The following is a 19,798-nucleotide window of genomic DNA, read 5'->3' as shown; positions in this document are numbered from 1 at the left end:
AATGATCAGCAACAAGTAAAAAAATTAAATTTATTTAAAAATAAAAAACTAAGAACTTCCAGAAAAATATCACTCTGTCCAGCGATGACCACAGTGGGGAGCAGTACACACATAATACAGCCTCATGGCGTCCTACAAGGAAAACAGAGAACGGTTTTAGTTGTACAAAGTTAACGTATACTGCAATTATTAAAATGGGGAGATACAGTGGGGCAAAAAAGTATTTAGTCAGTCAGCAATAGTGCAAGTTCCACCACTTAAAAAGATGAGAGGCGTCTGTAATTTACATCATAGGTAGACCTCAACTATGGGAGACAAACTGAGAAAAAAAAAAATCCAGAAAATCACATTGTCGGTTTTTTTTTTCATTTTATTTGCATATTATGGTGGAAAATAAGTATTTGGTCAGAAACAAGCAATCAAGATTTCTGGCTCTCACAGACCTGTAACTTCTTCTTTAAGAGTCTCCTCTTTCCTCCACTCATTACCTGTAGTAATGGCACCTGTTTAAACTTGTTATCAGTATAAAAAGACACCTGTGCACACCCTCAAACAGTCTGACTCCAAACTCCACTATGGTGAAGACCAAAGAGCTGTCAAAGGACACCAGAAACAAAATTGTAGCCCTGCACCAGGCTGGGAAGACTGAATCTGCAATAGCCAACCAGCTTGGAGTGAAGAAATCAACTGTGGGAGCAATAATTAGAAAATGGAAGACATACAAGACCACTGATAATCTCCCTCGATCTGGTGCTCCACGCAAAATCCCACCCCGTGGGGTCAGAATGATCACAAGAACGGTGAGCAAAAATCCCAGAACCACGCGGGGGGACCTAGTGAATGAACTGCAGAGAGCTGGGACCAATGTAACAAGGCCTACCATAAGTAACACACTACACCACCATGGACTCAGATCCTGCAGTGCCAGACGTGTCCCACTGCTTAAGCCTGTACATGTCCGGGCCCGTCTGAAGTTTGCTAGAGAGCATTTGGATGATCCAGAGGAGTTTTGGGAGAATGTCCTATGGTCTGATGAAACCAAACTGGAACTGTTTGGCAGAAACACAACTTGTCGTGTTTGGAGGAAAAAGAATACTGAGTTGCATCCATCAAACACCATACCTACTGTAAAGCATGGTGGTGGAAACATCATGCTTTGGGGCTGTTTCTCTGCAAAGGGGCCAGGACGACTGATCCGGGTACATGAAAGAATGAATGGGGCCATGTATCGTGAGATTTTGAGTGCAAACCTCCTTCCATCAGCAAGGGCATTGAAGATGAAACGTGGCTGGGTCTTTCAACATGACAATGATCCAAAGCACACCGCCAGGGCAACGAAGGAGTGGCTTCGTAAGAAGCATTTCAAGGTCCTGGAGTGGCCTAGCCAGTCTCCAGATCTCAACCCTATAGAAAACCTTTGGAGGGAGTTGAAAGTCCGTGTTGCCAAGCGAAAAGCCAAAAACATCACTGCTCTAGAGGAGATCTGCATGGAGGAATGGGCCAACATACCAACAACAGTGTGTGGCAACCTTGTGAAGACTTACAGAAAACATTTGACCTCTGTCATTGCCAACAAAGGATATATCACAAAGTATTGAGATGAAATTTTGTTTCTGACCAAATACTTATTTTCCACCATAATATGCAAATAAAATGAAAACAGACAATGATTTTCTGGATTTTTTTTTTCTCAGTTTGTCTCCCATAGTTGAGGTCTACCTATGATGTAAATTACAGACGCCTCATCTTTTTAAGTGGTGGAACTTGCACTATTGCTGACTAAATACTTTTTTGCCCCACTGTAGCTTAATTACATAGAATTTAAAGGAAGACAAAGCAAATAAAATTAAAAATTTTAATATTCAATATATAAACCTTTAATCCCCCTTTCTAATCTAGTTTGAAGGAAAATGGCTGCAGCAGAAGCCTCCACCTGTGCCCTGTCAGCAGTAGGACAAAAATTGTTGAAGGGGTAGTCTGGTAATTATTACCTATCCCCGGTACAGGTGATGGCTACTAGATGGAGCAATGGTTGTCCATGCATGCTGCCAATCAATTCAATAGCTATAGGACTGATGAATATGGCCGAGTGGAGAAGTCCTTCAGGTCTATATAGATTTACTGCATGACTGCTGCCCAATTTAACTCTGGCGATTGGTGCTCACTGATCTAGTGAGACAGGGTACTCAGTAGGAAGCTAAGAAAAATGAAGCAAAACTTCTTTCCTGCATGCTGACCAACGCAAGAAGCCTGACCAATAAGATGGAAGATCTGGAGTTGGTAATGTATGAGGAAAAATACGACATAGTAGTAATAACTGAGACATGGTTAGACGACAGCAATGACCGGGCGACTAATTTGCAAGGATATGATTTGTTTAGGAGGGATCGTAAAAAAAGGAAAGGGGGTGGAGTCTGTCTATATATTAAGTCCACTTTAAAGCCCACACTAAGAGAAGATATACAAGAGGGAAATGAAGAGGTGGTGTCTCTATGGGTGGAGATACAAGGAGGGAAAAGTAATAAAATCCTCATAGGGGTTTGTTATAAGCCACCAAATATAACAGAAACCACTGAGAATGTATTATTGAAACAAATAGACAAAGCAGCAAATCACAATGAGGTGATTATTATGGGGGACTTCAACTACCCCAACATAGACTGGGAAACTGAAACCTGCGTATCTCAGAAAGGAAACCAATTTCTGTCAGTGACCAAGGATAATTATCTGTCACAACTTGTGCAGGGCCCAACTAGAGGGACAGCCCTTCTGGACTTAATTTTAAGCAACAGGCCAGATAGAATAACAGAAGTACGAGTCGATGGGCACCTAGGGAACAGTGACCACAATATAATACAATGCCACTTGTCCTTCAGTAAGGTGCCCTGGAAGGGGGTTACAAAAACACTGAATTTCAGGAAAGCAAAGTTTGATCAGCTTAGAGAGGACCTTAGCCGAATTGATTGGGACAATGTCCTCAAAAATAGGAGCACAGAACATAAATGGGAAATATTTAAATCAGTTTTACACACCCACTGCGAGCTAGCCATACCATACAGAAATAAAAGGGCTAGGAACAGGAGAACACAATGTGGCTAAATAAGGATGTAAAAAGGGCAATAAAGAACAAGAACAAGGCATTTAGGAAGCTAAAACAAGAAGGCAATGAAGAAGCATTAAAAAGTTAGAGAAAAAAAATGTGTAAAATAACAAATACATTTAGCAAAAGTGGAAACTGAGAGACTCATTGCTAAGGAAAGTAAAACAAACCCCAAACTATTCTTTAATTATATAAACAGTAAAATAATTAAAATTGATGGTGTCGGCCCTTTAAAGAACAAGGAGGATGAAATCAGAGAGCGATGTAATCAGAGAGCGATGTGGGAAAAGCAAATGTTTTAAATACTTTTTTCTGAACAGTGTTCACACAGCAAAAAGGATTTGCCTGTGGAAATGCAGAGTGATAATGTAAACTCCCCATTAAGTATTACCTGCCTAACCCAGGAAGAAGCGCAGAACCGCCTTAGTAAGATTAAAATTGACAAATCACCAGGCCCTGATGGCATTCACCCTCGGGTATTAAGGGAGTTAAGTAATATGATAGACAGGCCTCTATTCCTTATATTTAAAGACTCTATAGAAACAGGGTGTGTTCCTTTTGATTGGCGGCAAGCAAATGTGGTACTAATATTCAAAAAGGGGTGTAAAAGGGAACCTGGAAACTATAGGCTGGTAAGCGTAACATCTGTTGTGGGTAAAATTTTTGAAGGGTTTCTAAGGGATGCCATTATGGAATATCTCAATGTTAATAAATGTTTAACTCCATATCAACATGGATTTATGAAGGATCGCTCCTGTCAAACTAACCTGATCAGCTTCTATGAGGATGTAAGCTCTCAAATGGACCAAGGAGAATCTTTGGATGTCATTTATCTCGACTTCTCTAAAGCATTTGACACTGTCCCACATAAAAGATTGGTAAGTAAGATGAGAAAGCTTGGGCTAGGGGAAAATGTGTGTAGATGGATAGGTAGCTGGCTTAGTGATAGAAAATAAAGAGTGGTTATTAATGGTGCATATTCAGATTGGGCCAAGGTTACTAGAGGGGTACCACAGGGTTCTGTATTGGGCCCCCTTCTAGTTAATATATTTATTAATGATCTAGTGGATGGCTTACACAGTAAAATATCAGTATTAGCAGATGATACAAAACTATGTAAGGTAGTTAACACAAAGGAGGACAGTTTGCAACTACAGACAGATTTGAGTAAATTGGAGAATTGGGCTGAAAAATGGCAAATGAGGTTTAACACAGATAAGTGTAAGGTTATGCACATGGGAAGGAGAAACAGATGCTACAATTACTTACTAAATGGGAAACTGCTGTGGAAATCAGACATGGAAAAAGACTTGGGCATCTTGGTCAATAAGAAGCTAAATTGGAGTGCCCAGTGTCCGGCAGCTGCTACCAAAGCAAATAGGGTCATGGGATGCATTAGAAATCACTCGTCAGACCACACTTGGAGTATGGTGTGCAATTTTGGACACCAGTGCTCAAGAAAGACATTACTGAACTTGAAAGGGTTCAAAGGCGGGCTACTAAAATGATAAATGGAGTTGGTTAACTACAATACCCAGAAAGGTTATCAAAATTAGGTCTATTTACTCTAGAAAAGAGAAGACTTGGGGGAGACCTAATATATATGTACAAGTATATCAGAGGGCAATATAGAGATCTCTCCAATGAACTGTTTGTACCAAGGACTGTGACAAGAACAAGGGGGCATTCTCTTCGTTTGGAGGAAAGACAATTTCTGCACCAGCATAGAAGAGGGTTCTTCATGGTAAGAGCAGTGAGGCTCTGAAATTCTCTTCCTGAGGAAGTGGTGATGGCCAACTCACTGAATGAATTTAAGAAAGGAATGGATGCTTTTCTTGTAACAGTATAGAAGGTTACGAAAACATTATAGGTAGATGGTTGACCCAGCTTAGGGGAAGGAATTTTTTTCCCTATGGAGAAAATTGGCTTCTACTCTGGGTTTTTTGCCTTCCCCAGGATAACAATGCAGAACAGCTGCACTAAAAATAGGCTGAACTAGATGGACATAAGGTCTTCCTTCAGCCTTCAAAACTATGTTACTATGTTAGTAGTTATCATAGGTCATAGTGTATTGTAACAAACTGAACATCCCTTTACACCAGTGATCCCCAACTCCAGTCCTCAAGAGCCACCAACAGGTCGTGTTTTCAGGATCTCTTTAGTATTGTACAGGTGATAATTGCATCACCTGGACAGGCAAGAATTCAAACACCTGTGCAATACTCAGGAAATCCTGAAAACATGACCTGTTGGTGGCTCTTGAGGACCGGAGTTGGGGTATACCATACCCCCTTCTCTTATTCAGTAATCAGCCTACAGAACCAGAAGGTTTCAAAGGGATTTCCTAATAGATTAAGAAATAGTAGTTGGAAGGAAATGCTATGCAAAAAAAAAAAAAAAAAAATGTATGGCGTACCTCAGCTCGAGCACTGTGAGACTGGAAGAATACTGCTTCTTTGTGGCCACACCTGGAGAGGAGGGAGAGAAGCTACAGGTAGAAGGGAATATCCAGCAGAGGGGAATTCACACACCATGGTGGGCGTTGTGAGCATATTTTGGTTTCATTGGACAAGATCACTTACTTTGCGCAGGGATGATCCTCCGTACGAGGCAGTGTGGGGTCTTGAGACACATCTGCAATGATCTGAGTCAGCTCACTGGGAAATAAGACATGGAAGTCAGTGACTGAAGAGATGACATCAAATACTGAGATCAGAGGTTAGGTCGGCTTCACAGGTCCATGAAACAGACCAGGCTTTCATAGGAATATCTGGTCTGAGCCAACAGCCACGTGTATGCCCATGAGGTTAGCTCAGGTCAGGAGACATAGGCAATAAGATTTGATCTGGGTTGGTATTGCTCAGAGGTCTGAAACCAGCCTTAGGCCTCATTCACACACCAGTGTTTCACGTACACATTGGATCCATGGTACCTATTGTAGTCTATGTGGCTGTTCACAATTAGGTGTTTGATCGCAGACCAGGTGTCTGCAAAACTCAAGACACGGCCATTTTCTCAGGTATCACGAATGAAAAGGGCAAAAACAAGGCTATGGGTTGGTGAAAATCATGGACAGCACATGAATGGCACCAGTGTACAATCGTGTACTGTCCAAGATTAACAAAGCAATGTATAGGAGAAGCTTTGTCATCAATTTATCCGTCAGAGAAAATCACTGATGAAACCGGCACCATTTATTTCACATGTGTTTAAACACGGACGTGTGAATGCCGCCTTATACTGCAGAGAGCAAAATCTCAACATATGAGGTTACGGTGAGGGACTCCATCATTGCACGAGTTTTAATAAATCCCTCTTGATGTCTAATGACAAGTGAAGAGGGCAGCTATTGCTCACAGCAAACAACAGCTCTCGCTTTTCAAAAAGGATCTTTAACCCCTTAAAAGTGTTAAAGCCAACCCGATCTATATGCTTCATCAAGATAAGATTGCTCATGAGAAACGTGCCCAAATTAGGACCCCCATGCTCTTCAGCTAGAATGGAGAACCACATTTTATAAGCACCAGTGCCTAATCTCAAAAGGACTCTTCTAAGAGACAACCCCTTGTCTGGTGTTTGAGTGAACTCCAATATTGTTACGACCAATTTTTTTTTTTTTCCTGTAGCTATGGAATGGCTTGTTCTATTTCTGGAGGAAGTATTTCCCAACAGCACAATATGGGGACTTTATTCTTATTGGGAGGATATTACTTTAGTGTTTTTCAGTTTTGTTGCTGCCATCTATGCAGAGAAAACTACATTAATATTTTTGTAGTCCCATACATACCAAATCTGCTTATTTGTCAAATGTCTTGCCACTTTTGCACAGCCAAAGCATTTTATGAGAAGTTGGGGAATGACTTTCTAAAACATTATTTAACTGCCACTGCCACCACTCGACAACTGAATAGCAGGGGTGATCCAGGGTGCAAGAGAAAAACTAAGGCAGCTAAACAAATTTCTTTGAGCGCCAACTTTTTCTCTTGCACCCTGGAGTCACCCCTGCTATTTTCTCCGTAGGTCGGAGTACGGACAGCAGGCATCATTATAAATACTCACTCCACTTCGTGCGTGATCTTGTTCACATATATACAGCTGTTATCTGCCTCTTGCTGGTAGTCACAGTTTCGACACTGGAGATAAACAGATGTTCAATGTTGAGGCCATGAAATTGCTCCAGTAACAAGGGTTAAACCTTTCCATACACAGTAAAGTATTCCGGCCATTAAAGAGGTTACCTCCATCCTAATACTAGGTGTTGGTATATCCTAGCAATGTACTGCAGATGCGCTGGGGATCTGACCTCTAGGACCCCCCCAGATGTGGATCATGAATGTTGCCCCTGCACCAGATTCCCTTGAATTGATCAGCACTGGGTGGTTGGAGAAACCCCTATACTTTGTTATATCCCTTTTACAGTTTTGTCTGCACAGGGGCATTCCCAAATACCTGCTGCATACAAACATGGCCGGGTGTAGTTTCCCAGATGGGTTTGGGAAGCGTGCAACTGTGCAGGGAAACAACTGGAGGAATGCGGTGCGACTCCTATATTGTCAGGATAGGTGGGGGGTCCCAGAGGTTAGAGGGCATCAGTGAAATGGGAATGACCCTTTAGCAATTACATCTGCAGATTACTGACAAGCATCTGAAGACAGAAGACTCATGTAAGTAAGAAGTCGTGGGGGGTCACTGATGAGGAGGTACGTGATCATGGGGAAAAGGATCGCACTGAATCTCAGCAGAGCCATGCTAGCCAGCATTCATCTACTACGTTCAGCGTCGGCTACAGGGAAGCTTGCCAGCTTTGGCTTTCTCTTGCTGAATCAGATGTTTGTGGGGGCGGAGTACAGCTGCATCCATAGTAAAGCCATAACAAGACCACTCAAAAACCCACCCTGAGGTCTACAGCACCTGCAGCTCCTAATACCGGTCTATGGATATGTGTGAGTATATTGCTCAGCACATCGCCTCTGGATCTTACCGCATAAAGGAGGATCCGATTCTCTTTGTCTTCTTTAGGATACAACATGTTGTTGCTAAAAATTAAGTGTAAAAAGGTGTGAACACTTTACTACATCAACAGCGCAATTGCAATGTATTCTGTTATTATGCTTTGCTTATATAGAGCCATCATATTCCGCAGAGCTTTACAGAATGTGAGAGGAAACTGGAGAACCCAGAGGAAACCCACACAAACATGGGGAGAACATACATACTCCTTGCAGATGTAGTCCTTGGTGGGATTTGAAATGGAGACTTCAGTACTGCAAAACAACCATGCTTACCACTGAGCCACCGTGCTACCCCTCTCGTTCAGTCGGTGCCGCAGAAAAGTCTACACATGTGTCCATAGACCCCAATATGCCTCACAGAGGGCCAGAACCTCTTGAGCTTCCTGCAATCCTCAGATACACAGTAAGTACACAATATGTAATCTCCTATGGGAGACAGCTGCAGCCATTGGGAGTTTTAGCCAAACTCAACCCTTGTGTGCAAGAAGCCAACACAAACTGATCTTATGGACCCCAATTAAATATTACCCAAATACGAGACACAGCACTGTCCTTAAATGGGTTTTCGTTTCAGAACTAACCCTGTCTCCGGCTGCAGTTTGTTATAGAAGAGGAGATCAATGTCGCCCCCTCTCTCCAGGTCCAGTGCCGGGTCACCACCACTGCTCATGATATTATCTGCAGTGCTGCAGTCAGTGAGCTCAGTGGCTCGTGCCAGCAATTAAGGCAGGGTCGCAAAGCTCAGACTGCAGTGCTGTCGACGTGACATCAGCACTCCAGACAGTAACTGACAGTGGGAGCAGCGACAAGGGTTCTCGGGATCGGTGAGGGCCTAAGATGCGACTTCCAGTAAGATCCATGGAAAGCGGATTATCTGCACCACAGGATCAGCCATAACTTGCCTGTCGCTTGTGACCCACCTGATCCCAGGGCAGAAAAACTATCAGTGTGACTGGCACAATGGCGGCGCCTGTGCGCCCCCTCTCTACACTGTGCACATGACTGGCACAATGGCGGCGCCTGTGCGCCCCCTCTCTACACTGTGCACATGACTGGCACAATGGCGGAGCCTGTGCGCCCCCTCTCTACACTGTGCACATGACTGGCACAATGGCGGAGCCTGTGCGCCCCCTCTCTACACTGTGCACATGACTGGCACAATGGCGGAGCCTGTGCGCCCCCTCTCTATACTGTGCACATGACTGGCACAATGGCGGAGCCTGTGCGCCCCCTCTCTACACTGTGCACATGACTGGCACAATGGCGGAGCCTGTGCGCCCCCTCTCTATACTGTGCACATGACTGGCACAATGGCGGCGCCTGTGCGCCCCCTCTCTACACTGTGCACATGACTGGCACAATGGCGGCGCCTGTGCGCCCCCTCTCTATACTGTGCACATGACTGGCACAATGGCGGAGCCTGTGCGCCCCCTCTCTACACTGTGCACATGACTGGCACAATGGCGGAGCCTGTGCGCCCCCTCTCTACACTGTGCACATGACTGGCACAATGGCAGAGCCTGTGCGCCCCCTCTATACTGTGCACATGACTGGCACAATGGCGGAGCCTGTGCACCCCCTCTCTATACTGTACACAGGACTGCCAGACTCCCACAGACAAGAAATAGAGCAATGGTGTTTGTGTGTGTCAGATAACATGTTATTAACCCGCCCAGGGAGGGGAAAAAAAAAAAAGAAGGGGGCGGCCTGTGGCGGCAACGCGCGGGGGGGGCGGCCTGTGGCGGCAACGCGCGGGGGGGGGCGGCCTGTGGCGGCAACGCGCGGGGGGGGGCGGCCTGTGGCGGCAACGCGCGGGGGGGGCGGCCTGTGGCGGCAACGCGCGGGGGGGGGCGGCCTGTGGCGGCAACGCGCGGGGGGGGGCGGCCTGTGGCGGCAACGCGCGGGGGGGGCGGCCTGTGGCGGCAACGCGCGGGGGGGGGCGGCCTGTGGCGGCAACGCGCGGGGGGGGCGGCCTGTGGCGGCAACGCGCGGGGGGGGGCGGCCTGTGGCGGCAACGCGCGGGGGGGGCGGCCTGTGGCGGCAACGCGCGGGGGGGGGCGGCCTGTGGCGGCAACGCGCGGGGGGGGGGGCCTGTGGCGGCAACGCGCGGGGGGGGGGGGGCCTGTGGCGGCAACGCGCGGGGGGGGGGGGGGCCTGTGGCGGCAACGCGCGGGGGGGGGCGGCCTGTGGCGGCAACGCGCGGGGGGGGGGGGGCCTGTGGCGGCAACGCGCGGGGGGGGGCGGCCTGTGGCGGCAACGCGCGGGGGGGGGGCGGCCTGTGGCGGCAACGCGCGGGGGGGGGCGGCCTGTGGCGGCAACGCGCGGGGGGGGGCGGCCTGTGGCGGCAACGCGCGGGGGGGGCGGCCTGTGGCGGCAACGCGCGGGGGGGGCGGCCTGTGGCGGCAACGCGCGGGGGGGGCGGCCTGTGGCGGCAACGCGCGGGGGGGCGGCCTGTGGCGGCAACGCGCGGGGGGGGGCGGCCTGTGGCGGCAACGCGCAGAGTACAGAGGAGCAGAGCTGGTGTCCAGCAGACTAACAGTAAGGTTTGTTGTTTCTTTTTACCTTCCAGGATCCTATACTGAGGTTTGGGCAGTGGAGTGGACAATCCCTTCAAGCCTCCGCTGTAGTCACATAATGTATCCCACCCAGTGTAACAGTGAGAAGGGGCATTAGCTCAGCGGCCGCCATTCACCAATACATACCCCGCTCTTACCATTCTTGACAGAACCGGATCCCGACGAACCCTTGCTCGTAAGTCCCGTCCGCCTCCATCCCGTATTCCGGAAGCACTGGTAACATGACTAGACCGGAAGTTACGCGCAGCCACAAGCCAAACAATTACCTCCTCTCTGGGTCTGCGCCCGGACGGTAACGCTTCTCTCCCCTCCCCCTTTTATCCAAGTTCTCATGCCACGCCCAATATGTAAATAGGAATCACGCCTCGTTCTGAAGAAAAGAAAAGCCACGCCCCCTGAGAGCAGTAATTCTCCTAGGTCTTTTATGGAATGATTTGTGTCGCCAGTAGTGTGTACCGCCATGTTGTCGGCGGGAACAGGAGCTTTTGGGTTATTTTTTACATGTAAAAGCTATCAGTTGAATAATAAAGCTTTATCTGTCTTTTGTGGTCCGGGTTTTAGCTTTTTTTTTTTTTTTTTTCCATCAGTCTCTCTTTTTTTGTATTTTTTTAACACCTTAAAGACCAACTAAATTTTAATGTTTTGGTTTTGCTTTTTTTTCTTAATCTTCTTAGAGTCAGAACTTTTTTTCTTTTTTTTTTCTTTGCGGGACGAGTGGTAGTTTGGAATAACATTTTTCACATCATATAAAAAAAATGGGAAAAATGCCGCCTGGGGTGAAATAGTAAAAACAATACGGTTCCCACCATTTTTTGTAAGTAGGGGAAGGGGAGCGATTGTTTCTACAACATTCACTACACTGCAAAAATCCCCCGGTGACTTTGCTCTAGGCCTCTGTACCGTTGTGGGGATAGAACAAAATGATAGGATTTTTGTTTTACTACTGAAAATAAAAAAGAACAATAAAAAAAAATCTTGAAAAACTTCTGGTTCCAGTCGTCATATTCTGAGAGCCTTACATTATTTTCTTTTTTGCTTTCCGCTGCTGGAGCTGTGTGACGACTTGTCTTTTGCAGCTTTGGTTTTTATTGTAGCATTTTGATCACCAAATGACTTTCTGAACTCTTTTTATTCCATTTTTTTGTGTGGATGGGGATTGGGAAATGACGTGAAAACAAAATGGCAATTCTGCAATTTTTTGTTTTCCTGTTTCGGTATTTGGGTCGCCCGCTAGGGCAGTGGGGTACTCGGTACCGGGCCGGTATCTCAGAGGGAAGTTCACAGTAGCGGTGACCCGGTCCGTGGCCCTGGGCGTCCATGTAAAAAGGGTTAAGAGTGGCTGATTAAAGTTTGTAAGTGGATGATATGTGACGCCACCTGTGGTGTTCGGCAATGAAGGGTGTTGTGAGTTCATTCTCACCAGTTGTGAGTTCCCCTTCTGGACTCCCTCTGGTGGTGACGGGAGGTGGTGCGGCTGGTTTGATCGGTGGAGATCTGCCACCTGAGAATGAGGATGACGATTGGATCTCAGGATTCTCAGATTGGATTTCAGACAGCCGACGCCCTATTCAGTTGCTGGTGATTCCTTCTGCTTGTCAGGTCTTGGTTCTCAGCTCTGTTCCAGTGATCTAAAGCTAAATTTTTCTGCTAATGTTCACACTTGATTTTGTTGGTCTGTTCAGTTTTTTGTGTGGTCAGCCAGCCCCGGCTGGGGGCTGAGCTGAATTTCCACTCTTATTTATCAGTATTTTGCCAATTGGCTTTCTGTCCCTTACTAGTTCGGTCTCTTTTTGCTCTGTCTCAGAATATTCCAGAGTGCTGATATAGTGGGAGAAGTCTAGTGACTTCAGGGTTAATTTTGCTATCGGAAGTGTTGGACATGATTTTTGTAGGGTTTTTTGCAGGTTGCAGACAGTGACTTGCCTTTCCTTTCCTGTCTTGTTAGTTTGGGCCCCAACATTTGCTCAGCCTATTTTCCTGCCTGTGTTTGTGCCTTCATCTTGTTTCACCGTCAGTACATGTGTGAGGGTTATCTATTCCTTTGGGGTCTGCTCTGGGGCAGTTAGTTTTCCCTTTTCTTGCTTTAGGCTTATGTAGTCCTCCGGCCGTGACGAGGCGTCTAGGAATATCGTAGGCACGCTCCAGGGCTACTGCTAGTTGTGTGGTAAGATCAGGGATCTGCAATCTGCATAGTTACCAACCTCTCTGGTTTTCTGTGGCTTAGCTTGTTTTGTTTTTTTTTCTCCTCGGTGACCCATTCATAGCAGAAGGGGTTAAGCCGACGCTGCAGTGCAGATCCTCTGGGACAGATGGTATAAGGCAGCAAGATGTAATAGCTCCCCACAGGCAGAGCTGTAGTCCCAGGGCAGTGAGAATAGGTGTGGAGGAAGAAGGGTGTAGTGTTTGGCACAGTGATGTAGCGGTGGTGAAGAGGTTGCAGGAAGAAGGCAAGGACACAACAGAGTGCAGTTTCTTTTACCTTTACTTTGCTTAGTAAATGCAGTCCAGAATTCCTGATTACAGATGGAACAGAGGCTGGTCTGTTGTGAGTTCATTTTCCCCTTCATTACTGAGGCCCGAGGAACTCCCTCTTCTGGTAAAGAAAGGTAGTGAGCCTGATTATCAAACACCTGAGGCTGATGATGATGAATGGCTGAGTGGAGTTACGGACTGGATATAAGGCTGCCGACGCCCTTCTGCCCTGCGGGTGATTTCTCTGTGGGATCCTTGGAGACCAGTCTGAATTCCTGCTCCTCTAAAGCTAAGTTTGCTGCTCGGCCTTTTGCTTTTGTGCTTTGACTTTGTTTTGCTTTGTTTTTCTGTATTTCTGCCATTCCTTGCTGGGGTGTGCTGAATTCATTTAGCTCTGTCTTCTGAAAATACCTGAGTGCTGATTTAGTTTTTGAAGCCTAGCTGCTTCAGGGCCTTTTTCATATCAGCTGGTTGGCTTATGTCTTTGATAGGGTTTTGGCAGATTGCAGACAGCAGCCTTCCTGTCCTTTCCTATCTAGATAGTTGCGGGCCCCGTCTTTGCTCAGTCTATCTTTCTGTCTGTGTTAGTATTTTTCATCTTGCTTCACCGTCATTATATGTTGGGGGCTGCCTATTGCTTTGGGGTCTGCTCTGGGGCAGTTTAGATTTCCCCTTTCTTTCTTTAGGCCTATGTAATTCTCCGGCTGTGATCGAGGGGTCTAGGGCTTCGTAGGAACCCCCCACGGCTACTGCTAGTTGTGTTGATAGGTTCAGGGGTCTGCAATCTGATAGTTGCCAACTTCTCTGGTTTTCTGGACTTAGCTTGTATTTCTGCTTTTGCCTCCTACGGTGACTCATTCATAACAGAATCACCCGCCATACCGCAGATTCTAGGGTACTCAATAGCAGGAAAGAATTGTAAAAAAAAAAAAAAAAAAAAGTGTATATTTTTTCCTCTATATCTCTGAGGCCGTAGGGGGAATTTTTTTTTCTCTCAATGGAGATAAAGCAATTGTCTGATCGTGTGGAGCAGCTCGCTGCGGAAGTGCAGGGAATTTCCGCCTACCTTGCTCATTCACATGCTGCTGAACCAAAGATTCCTACACCTGATGTATTTTTTGGGGATCGGTCTAAATTTTTGAATTTCAAAAATAATTGTAAATTATTTTTTGCCTTGAAGCCTAACTCGTCAGGGAGCTCCGCGCAGCAGGTTAAAATTGTCATCTCTTTGCTTCGTGGCGATCCCCAGGATTGGGCGTTTTCTTTGAAACCAGATGATCCTATTCTGACTAATGTGAACGCATTCTTTCAAGCTTTGGGGTTGTTGTATGACGAACCTAATGCCATTGATCAGGCTGAAAAGACCCTGCTGGCATTGAGCCAGGGTCGTGATTCTGCAGAATTGTACTGTCAAAAATTCCGAAAGTGGGCAGTACTTACTACCTGGAATGATAATGCCTTGGCTGCTCTCTTTCGGAAGGGGTTGTCAGAAGCCGTAAAAGATACTATGGTGGGATTTCCTGTTCCCTCTGGTCTTGACGACTCTATGTCACTAGCCATTCAGGTTGATCGGCGTTTGCGCGAACGCAAAGCTGCACGAAAGGTGTTGCCACCTGTTGAACAAATGTCTGAACCTATGCAATGTGATAGAGTTTTTTCCAGAGAGCAGCGTCAGGAGTTCAGAAGGCGTAATAAGTTGTGTTTTTTCTGTGGAGATGCCTCGCATATTGTTTCTGTCTGTCCTAAACGAGAGAAACGCTTTGCACACACGTTTTCTGTTGGGGGTGTTCAACCTAAGTTTCTTCTGGCTATTACTCTGATCTGCTCCCTGTCCACATTTTCCGCCAAGGCTTTTGTGGATTCGGGAGCAGCCCTAAACCTAATGGACTTGGATTTTGCTAAACGTTGTGGATTTCCGATGACACCTCTGCAGACGCCTATCCCTTTGAGGGGGATTGATGCTACTCCTTTGGCTAAAAATAAACCCCAGTTTTGGACCAAGGTGGTAATGCGGGTCGCCCCAGACCATCAAGAAAATTGCAGATTTTTGGTGTTGCATAATCTGCATGATACTATTGTTCTGGGGTTTCCCTGGTTACAGATTCATAATCCAGTTTTGGATTGGAAATCTGTGTCTGTGGTGAGTTGGGGTTGTCGGTGTGCCTTTAGTGAGGCTCCGGTGTTTTCCACCTCTCCTCAGTCGCATGATGTTCCTGATTATTTGGCGGACTTTTATGATGTATTTAGTGAGAATGAGTCTGCGTCTCTGCCTCCTCATAGGAGTTATGACTGTGCAATTGAACTGTGCCCGGGGTGTAAATTTCCCAAGGGTCGGCTCTTCAATTTATCTGTACCCGAGCACGAGGCTATGCGATCCTATATTAAGGAGGCGTTGGAGAAGGGTCATATTAGACCATCCTCGTCACCCTTAGGTGCCGGGTTTTTTTTTGTAGCCAAAAAGGATGGATCATTAAGACCTTGTATTGATTATCGTGCCCTCAACAAAATTACTGTTAAATATCAGTATCCGTTACCCCTGATTTCTGATCTATTCTCCAGAGTTAAAGGTGCTTGCTGGTTTACCAAGCTTGACCTCAGGGGGGCGTATAATCTTATTCGCATTAAGCATGGGGATGAATGGAAGACGGCGTTTAATACTCCGGAGGGACATTTTGAGTACCTGGTGATGCCTTTTGGGCTCACTAATGCCCCTTCTGTCTTCCAGTGCTTCATGAACGATATTTTCCGAGATTTTGTCGATAAATTTTTGATTATTTATCTGGATGATATTTTGATCTTCTCCAAGGATTGGGATTCTCATGTGGAACATATTCGGACTGTGTTCCGGATCTTGAGGGAGAATTCCCTGTATGTCAAAGGATCTAAATGCCTTTTTGGAGTACAGAGGATTTCTTTTTTGGGATTTATTTTGTCCCCGTCAACTATTGAAATGGACCCGGCCAAGGTACAGGCCATTCACGATTGGGTTCAGCCCACTTCTTTGAAGGCCCTCCAGAAGTTTTTGGGTTTTGCTAATTTTTATCGGAAATTTATAGCAAAATTTTCTAGTATTGCCAAGCCATTGACTGATTTGACTAAAAAGGGTGCTGATGTGTTAAATTGGTCTCCGGAGGCTGTTTCTTCCTTTCAGGAGCTGAAGCGAAGATTCACCTCCGCCCCAGTTTTGCGGCAACCTGATGTCTCACTTCCATTCCAGGTAGAGGTGGATGCTTCTGAGATTGGTGCAGGAGCTGTTTTCTCCCAAAAGGATCCTGTAACATCTAAAATGAATCCCTGTGCTTTCTTTTCCCGAAAGTTTTCTCCATCTGAACGTAACTATGATGTGGGGAATAGGGAACTGTTGGCCATGAAATGGGCATTTGAGGAGTGGAGACATTGGTTGGAGGGAGCTAAGCATCAAGTCGTGGTCCTCACTGACCACAAGAATTTGATTTACCTAGAGTCGGCTAAGCGCTTGAACCCTAGACAGGCTAGGTGGGCCTTGTTTTTTACACGTTTTGATTTTGTGGTTTCTTTTCTTCCTGGAACAAAGAATGTCAAGGCAGACGCCCTCTCTAGGAGCTTCTTTGCTGATTCTCCTGTGGTGACCAAGCCTGCTACCATCTTAGGCGAAGGGGTAGTTCTTTCTGCCATCTCGCCCGATTTGAGACGTGCTCTGGAAGAGTTCCAGGAGGACAAACCTGAGTGTTGTCCCAGTGGAAAGTTGTATGTTCCTGACCAGTGGAAGAAGAGAGTGATGTCTGAAGTTCATTGCTCTGCTTTGGCTGGTCATCCAGGTATTTTTGGTACTAGAGATCTGGTGAGTCGGTTTTTTTGGTGGCCCTCCTTGTCTCGTGATGTCAGGAATTTTGTGCAGTCCTGTGGGACGTGCTCCCGGTCTAAATCGTGTTCTCGCTCTAGTGGGTTGTTGATGCCTTTGCCTGTCCCCAAGAGGCCATGGACCCATATTTCAATGGATTTCATCTCTGATATGCCTGTCTCTCAGAGGATGACTGTTATTTGGGTGATTTGTGATAGGTTCTCTAAGATGGTTCATCTTGCACCACTCCCTAAGTTGCCATCTTCCTCTGAGTTGGTGCCCCTGTTTTTACAACAGGTGGTTCGTTTGCACGGGATTCCTGAGAACATTGTATCTGACAGAGGAGTCCAGTTTGTGTCTAGATTTTGGAGAACTTTCTGTTCCAGGCTGGGAATTCAGTTGTCCTTCTCCTCTGCTTTTCACCCTCAGACCAATGGGCAGACAGAGAGAACAAACCAGACCTTGGAGTCATATTTGAGATGTTTTATTTCTGCTGATCAGGATGATTGGGTTTCATTTTTGCCCTTGGCCGAATTTGCTTTAAATAATAGAGCTAGTTCTGCCACTTTGATGTCACCTTTTTTTTGTAACTTTGGGTTTCATCCTCGATTTTCTTCAGGGCAGGTGGAGCCCTCTGCCTGCCCAGGTGTTGACACTGTGGTGGAGAGAATGCACCAGATCTGGGACCAAGTGGTGGATAAGTTATCTCTCTCCCAGGAAAAGGCCCAGCGGTTTTCCAACCGACATAGGACCATTGGTCCCCAGTTTAAGGTTGGTGATATGGTGTGGTTATCATCAAAAAATATTGCTATGAAGGTGGCTTCTCCTAAGTTTAAGCCTAGATTTATTGGACCTTACAAGATTGTGGAGATTATTAATCCGGTCTCTTTTCGTTTGGCTCTTCCTGTCACATTTAAAATCCATAATGTGTTCCATAAATCTTTGTTGAAGAGGTTTGTTGAACCTGTTGTTCCGGGGGTGGCACCTCCAGACCCTGTATTGGTTGAGGGTAACATGGAATATGAGGTAGAGAAAGTACTGGATTCCCGTCTGGCTAGACGGAGACTCCAGTATTTGGTTAAGTGGAAGGGTTATGGTCAGGAGGATAATTCCTGGGTCTCTGCCTCTAATATTCATGCCAAAAGATTGTTGCGTGCCTTTCATCGGGCTCACCCTGATCGCCCTGGTGGCGTAGTTGAGGGGGAGGTACTGTTGTGAGTTCATTTTCCCCTTCATTACTGAGGCCCGAGGAACTCCCTCTTCTGGTAAAGAAAGGTAGTGAGCCTGATTATCAAACACCTGAGGCTGATGATGATGACTGGCTGAGTGGAGTTTCGGACTGGATATAAGGCTGCCGACGCCCTTCTGCCCTGTGGGTGATTTCTCTGTGGGATCCTTGGAGACCAGTCTGAATTCCTGCTCCTCTAAAGCTAAGTTTGCTGCTCGGCCTTTTGCTTTTGTGCTTTGACTTTGTTTTGCTTTGTTTTTCTGGATTTCTGCCATTCCCTTCTGGGGTGTGCTGAATTCATTTAGCTCTGTCTTCTGAAAATACCTGAGTGCTGATTTAGTTTTTGAAGCCTAGCTGCTTCAGGGCCTTTTTCATATCAGCTTGTTGGCTTATGTCTTTGATAGGGTTTTGGCAGATTGCAGACAGCAGCCTTCGTGTCCTTTCCTACCTAGATAGTTGCGGGCCCCGTCTTTGCTCAGTCTATCTTTCTGTCTGTGTTAGTATTTTTCATCTTGCTTCACCGTCATTATATGTTGGGGGCTGCCTATTGCTTTGGGGTCTGCTCTGGGGCAGTTTAGATTTCCCCTTTCTTTCTTTAGGCCTATGTAATTCTCCGGCTGTGATCGAGGGGTCTAGGGCTTCGTAGGAACCCCCCACGGCTACTGCTAGTTGTGTTGATAGGTTCAGGGGTCTGCAATCTGATAGTTGCCAACTTCTCTGGTTTTCTGGACTTAGCTTGTATTTCTGCTTTTGCCTCCTACGGTGACTCATTCATAACACTGGTCAGCCTGGAAGCAACTTAGGAATCTCTCTATGCAGATGGGTTGTGTAGTCTCCTTTCTAGCGCTTATCTTATGTACTTGTAGGGAAGGTGACCTGACGGACGGACGGACTAGTCAGAGTGAAGAAGGAAAGGTTTGCACAGTGTAGGTAGGTGTCAGTTATTACAGTGGGGAAACAGCTAGGAAAGTGTAGTGGACGTGCAGTACCTTGGGTTGACCATTAGATGGCAGGGAGGAGTGTGAGTAAAGGAGTTGACAACAGCTTAGGGCTTTAGAAAACGTTGGTCATGGGGGGCGGGGTTACAGTGACAGGGGAATGGGAGAGCTATAAATACTGAGGGAGGGTTCCAGAAAGTTCCAGTCCCCAGGGGGAGCTCCAGTGACAAGAGGACTGCGACAGTGTGTGCGCTGTGAGGAGAATCTAAACCAAGGGGACTGAGGAGAGAGAACGTCAGGGGGGTGGTACTGACAGGAAGAACCGCAGAAGGGACGAGGCACTGGGTGTGAGACACCGTATTTGACACGATGACTGATCAGTGGAAGCGCTGTTGGTTTACGGGCCTAAGGCGGCCACAGTGATGGACCTGTCAGGAGCGTCGACGAGTGAGGAGGGGACGGTGTGTGCAGACACGTCCCTAGTGTAAAGTACGGTGTGAGAAGCGGCTCTGGAAATGGAGGGCCGTGAGTTGAAGAAAGTACAGTATGCTTTTGAGGCCGTCAGGCGGACGGCGAGCGTGAATAAACTTGGACCTGTTGCACCCTGAACTTGCCTCCATCTTGTCTCTGTTTCGTCTCTGCGCGGCAAGAA

The 19,798-nt window shown here is 46.6% G+C and overlaps 1 protein-coding gene across 1 annotated transcript; it reads right to left on the bottom strand.

Annotated features, from left to right (window-relative positions):
- Positions 1–16: 16 nt before the first annotated feature.
- POLR2I (RNA polymerase II subunit I) lies at positions 17–10,995 on the bottom strand. The gene is made up of 6 exons (XM_073549381.1): positions 10,826–10,995; positions 8,082–8,136; positions 7,160–7,233; positions 5,683–5,757; positions 5,517–5,568; positions 17–132 (listed from the first exon to the last, which is right to left on the bottom strand). The coding sequence occupies exons 1-6, from the start codon at positions 10,909–10,911 to the stop codon at positions 70–72; spliced, it is 405 nt and encodes a 134-aa protein (XP_073405482.1). The 5' UTR covers positions 10,912–10,995; the 3' UTR covers positions 17–69.
- Positions 10,996–19,798: the final 8,803 nt, after the last annotated feature.

The sequence above is a fragment of the Dendrobates tinctorius genome, unplaced genomic scaffold (assembly GCF_039654945.1).
Source record: "Dendrobates tinctorius isolate UK_male_01 unplaced genomic scaffold, ASM3965494v1 ptg000158l, whole genome shotgun sequence".
Lineage (NCBI taxonomy): Eukaryota > Metazoa > Chordata > Amphibia > Anura > Dendrobatidae > Dendrobates > Dendrobates tinctorius.
The sequence above is the reverse complement of the archived record's forward strand: the minus strand, read 5'-3'. Positions and strand labels throughout refer to the sequence as shown.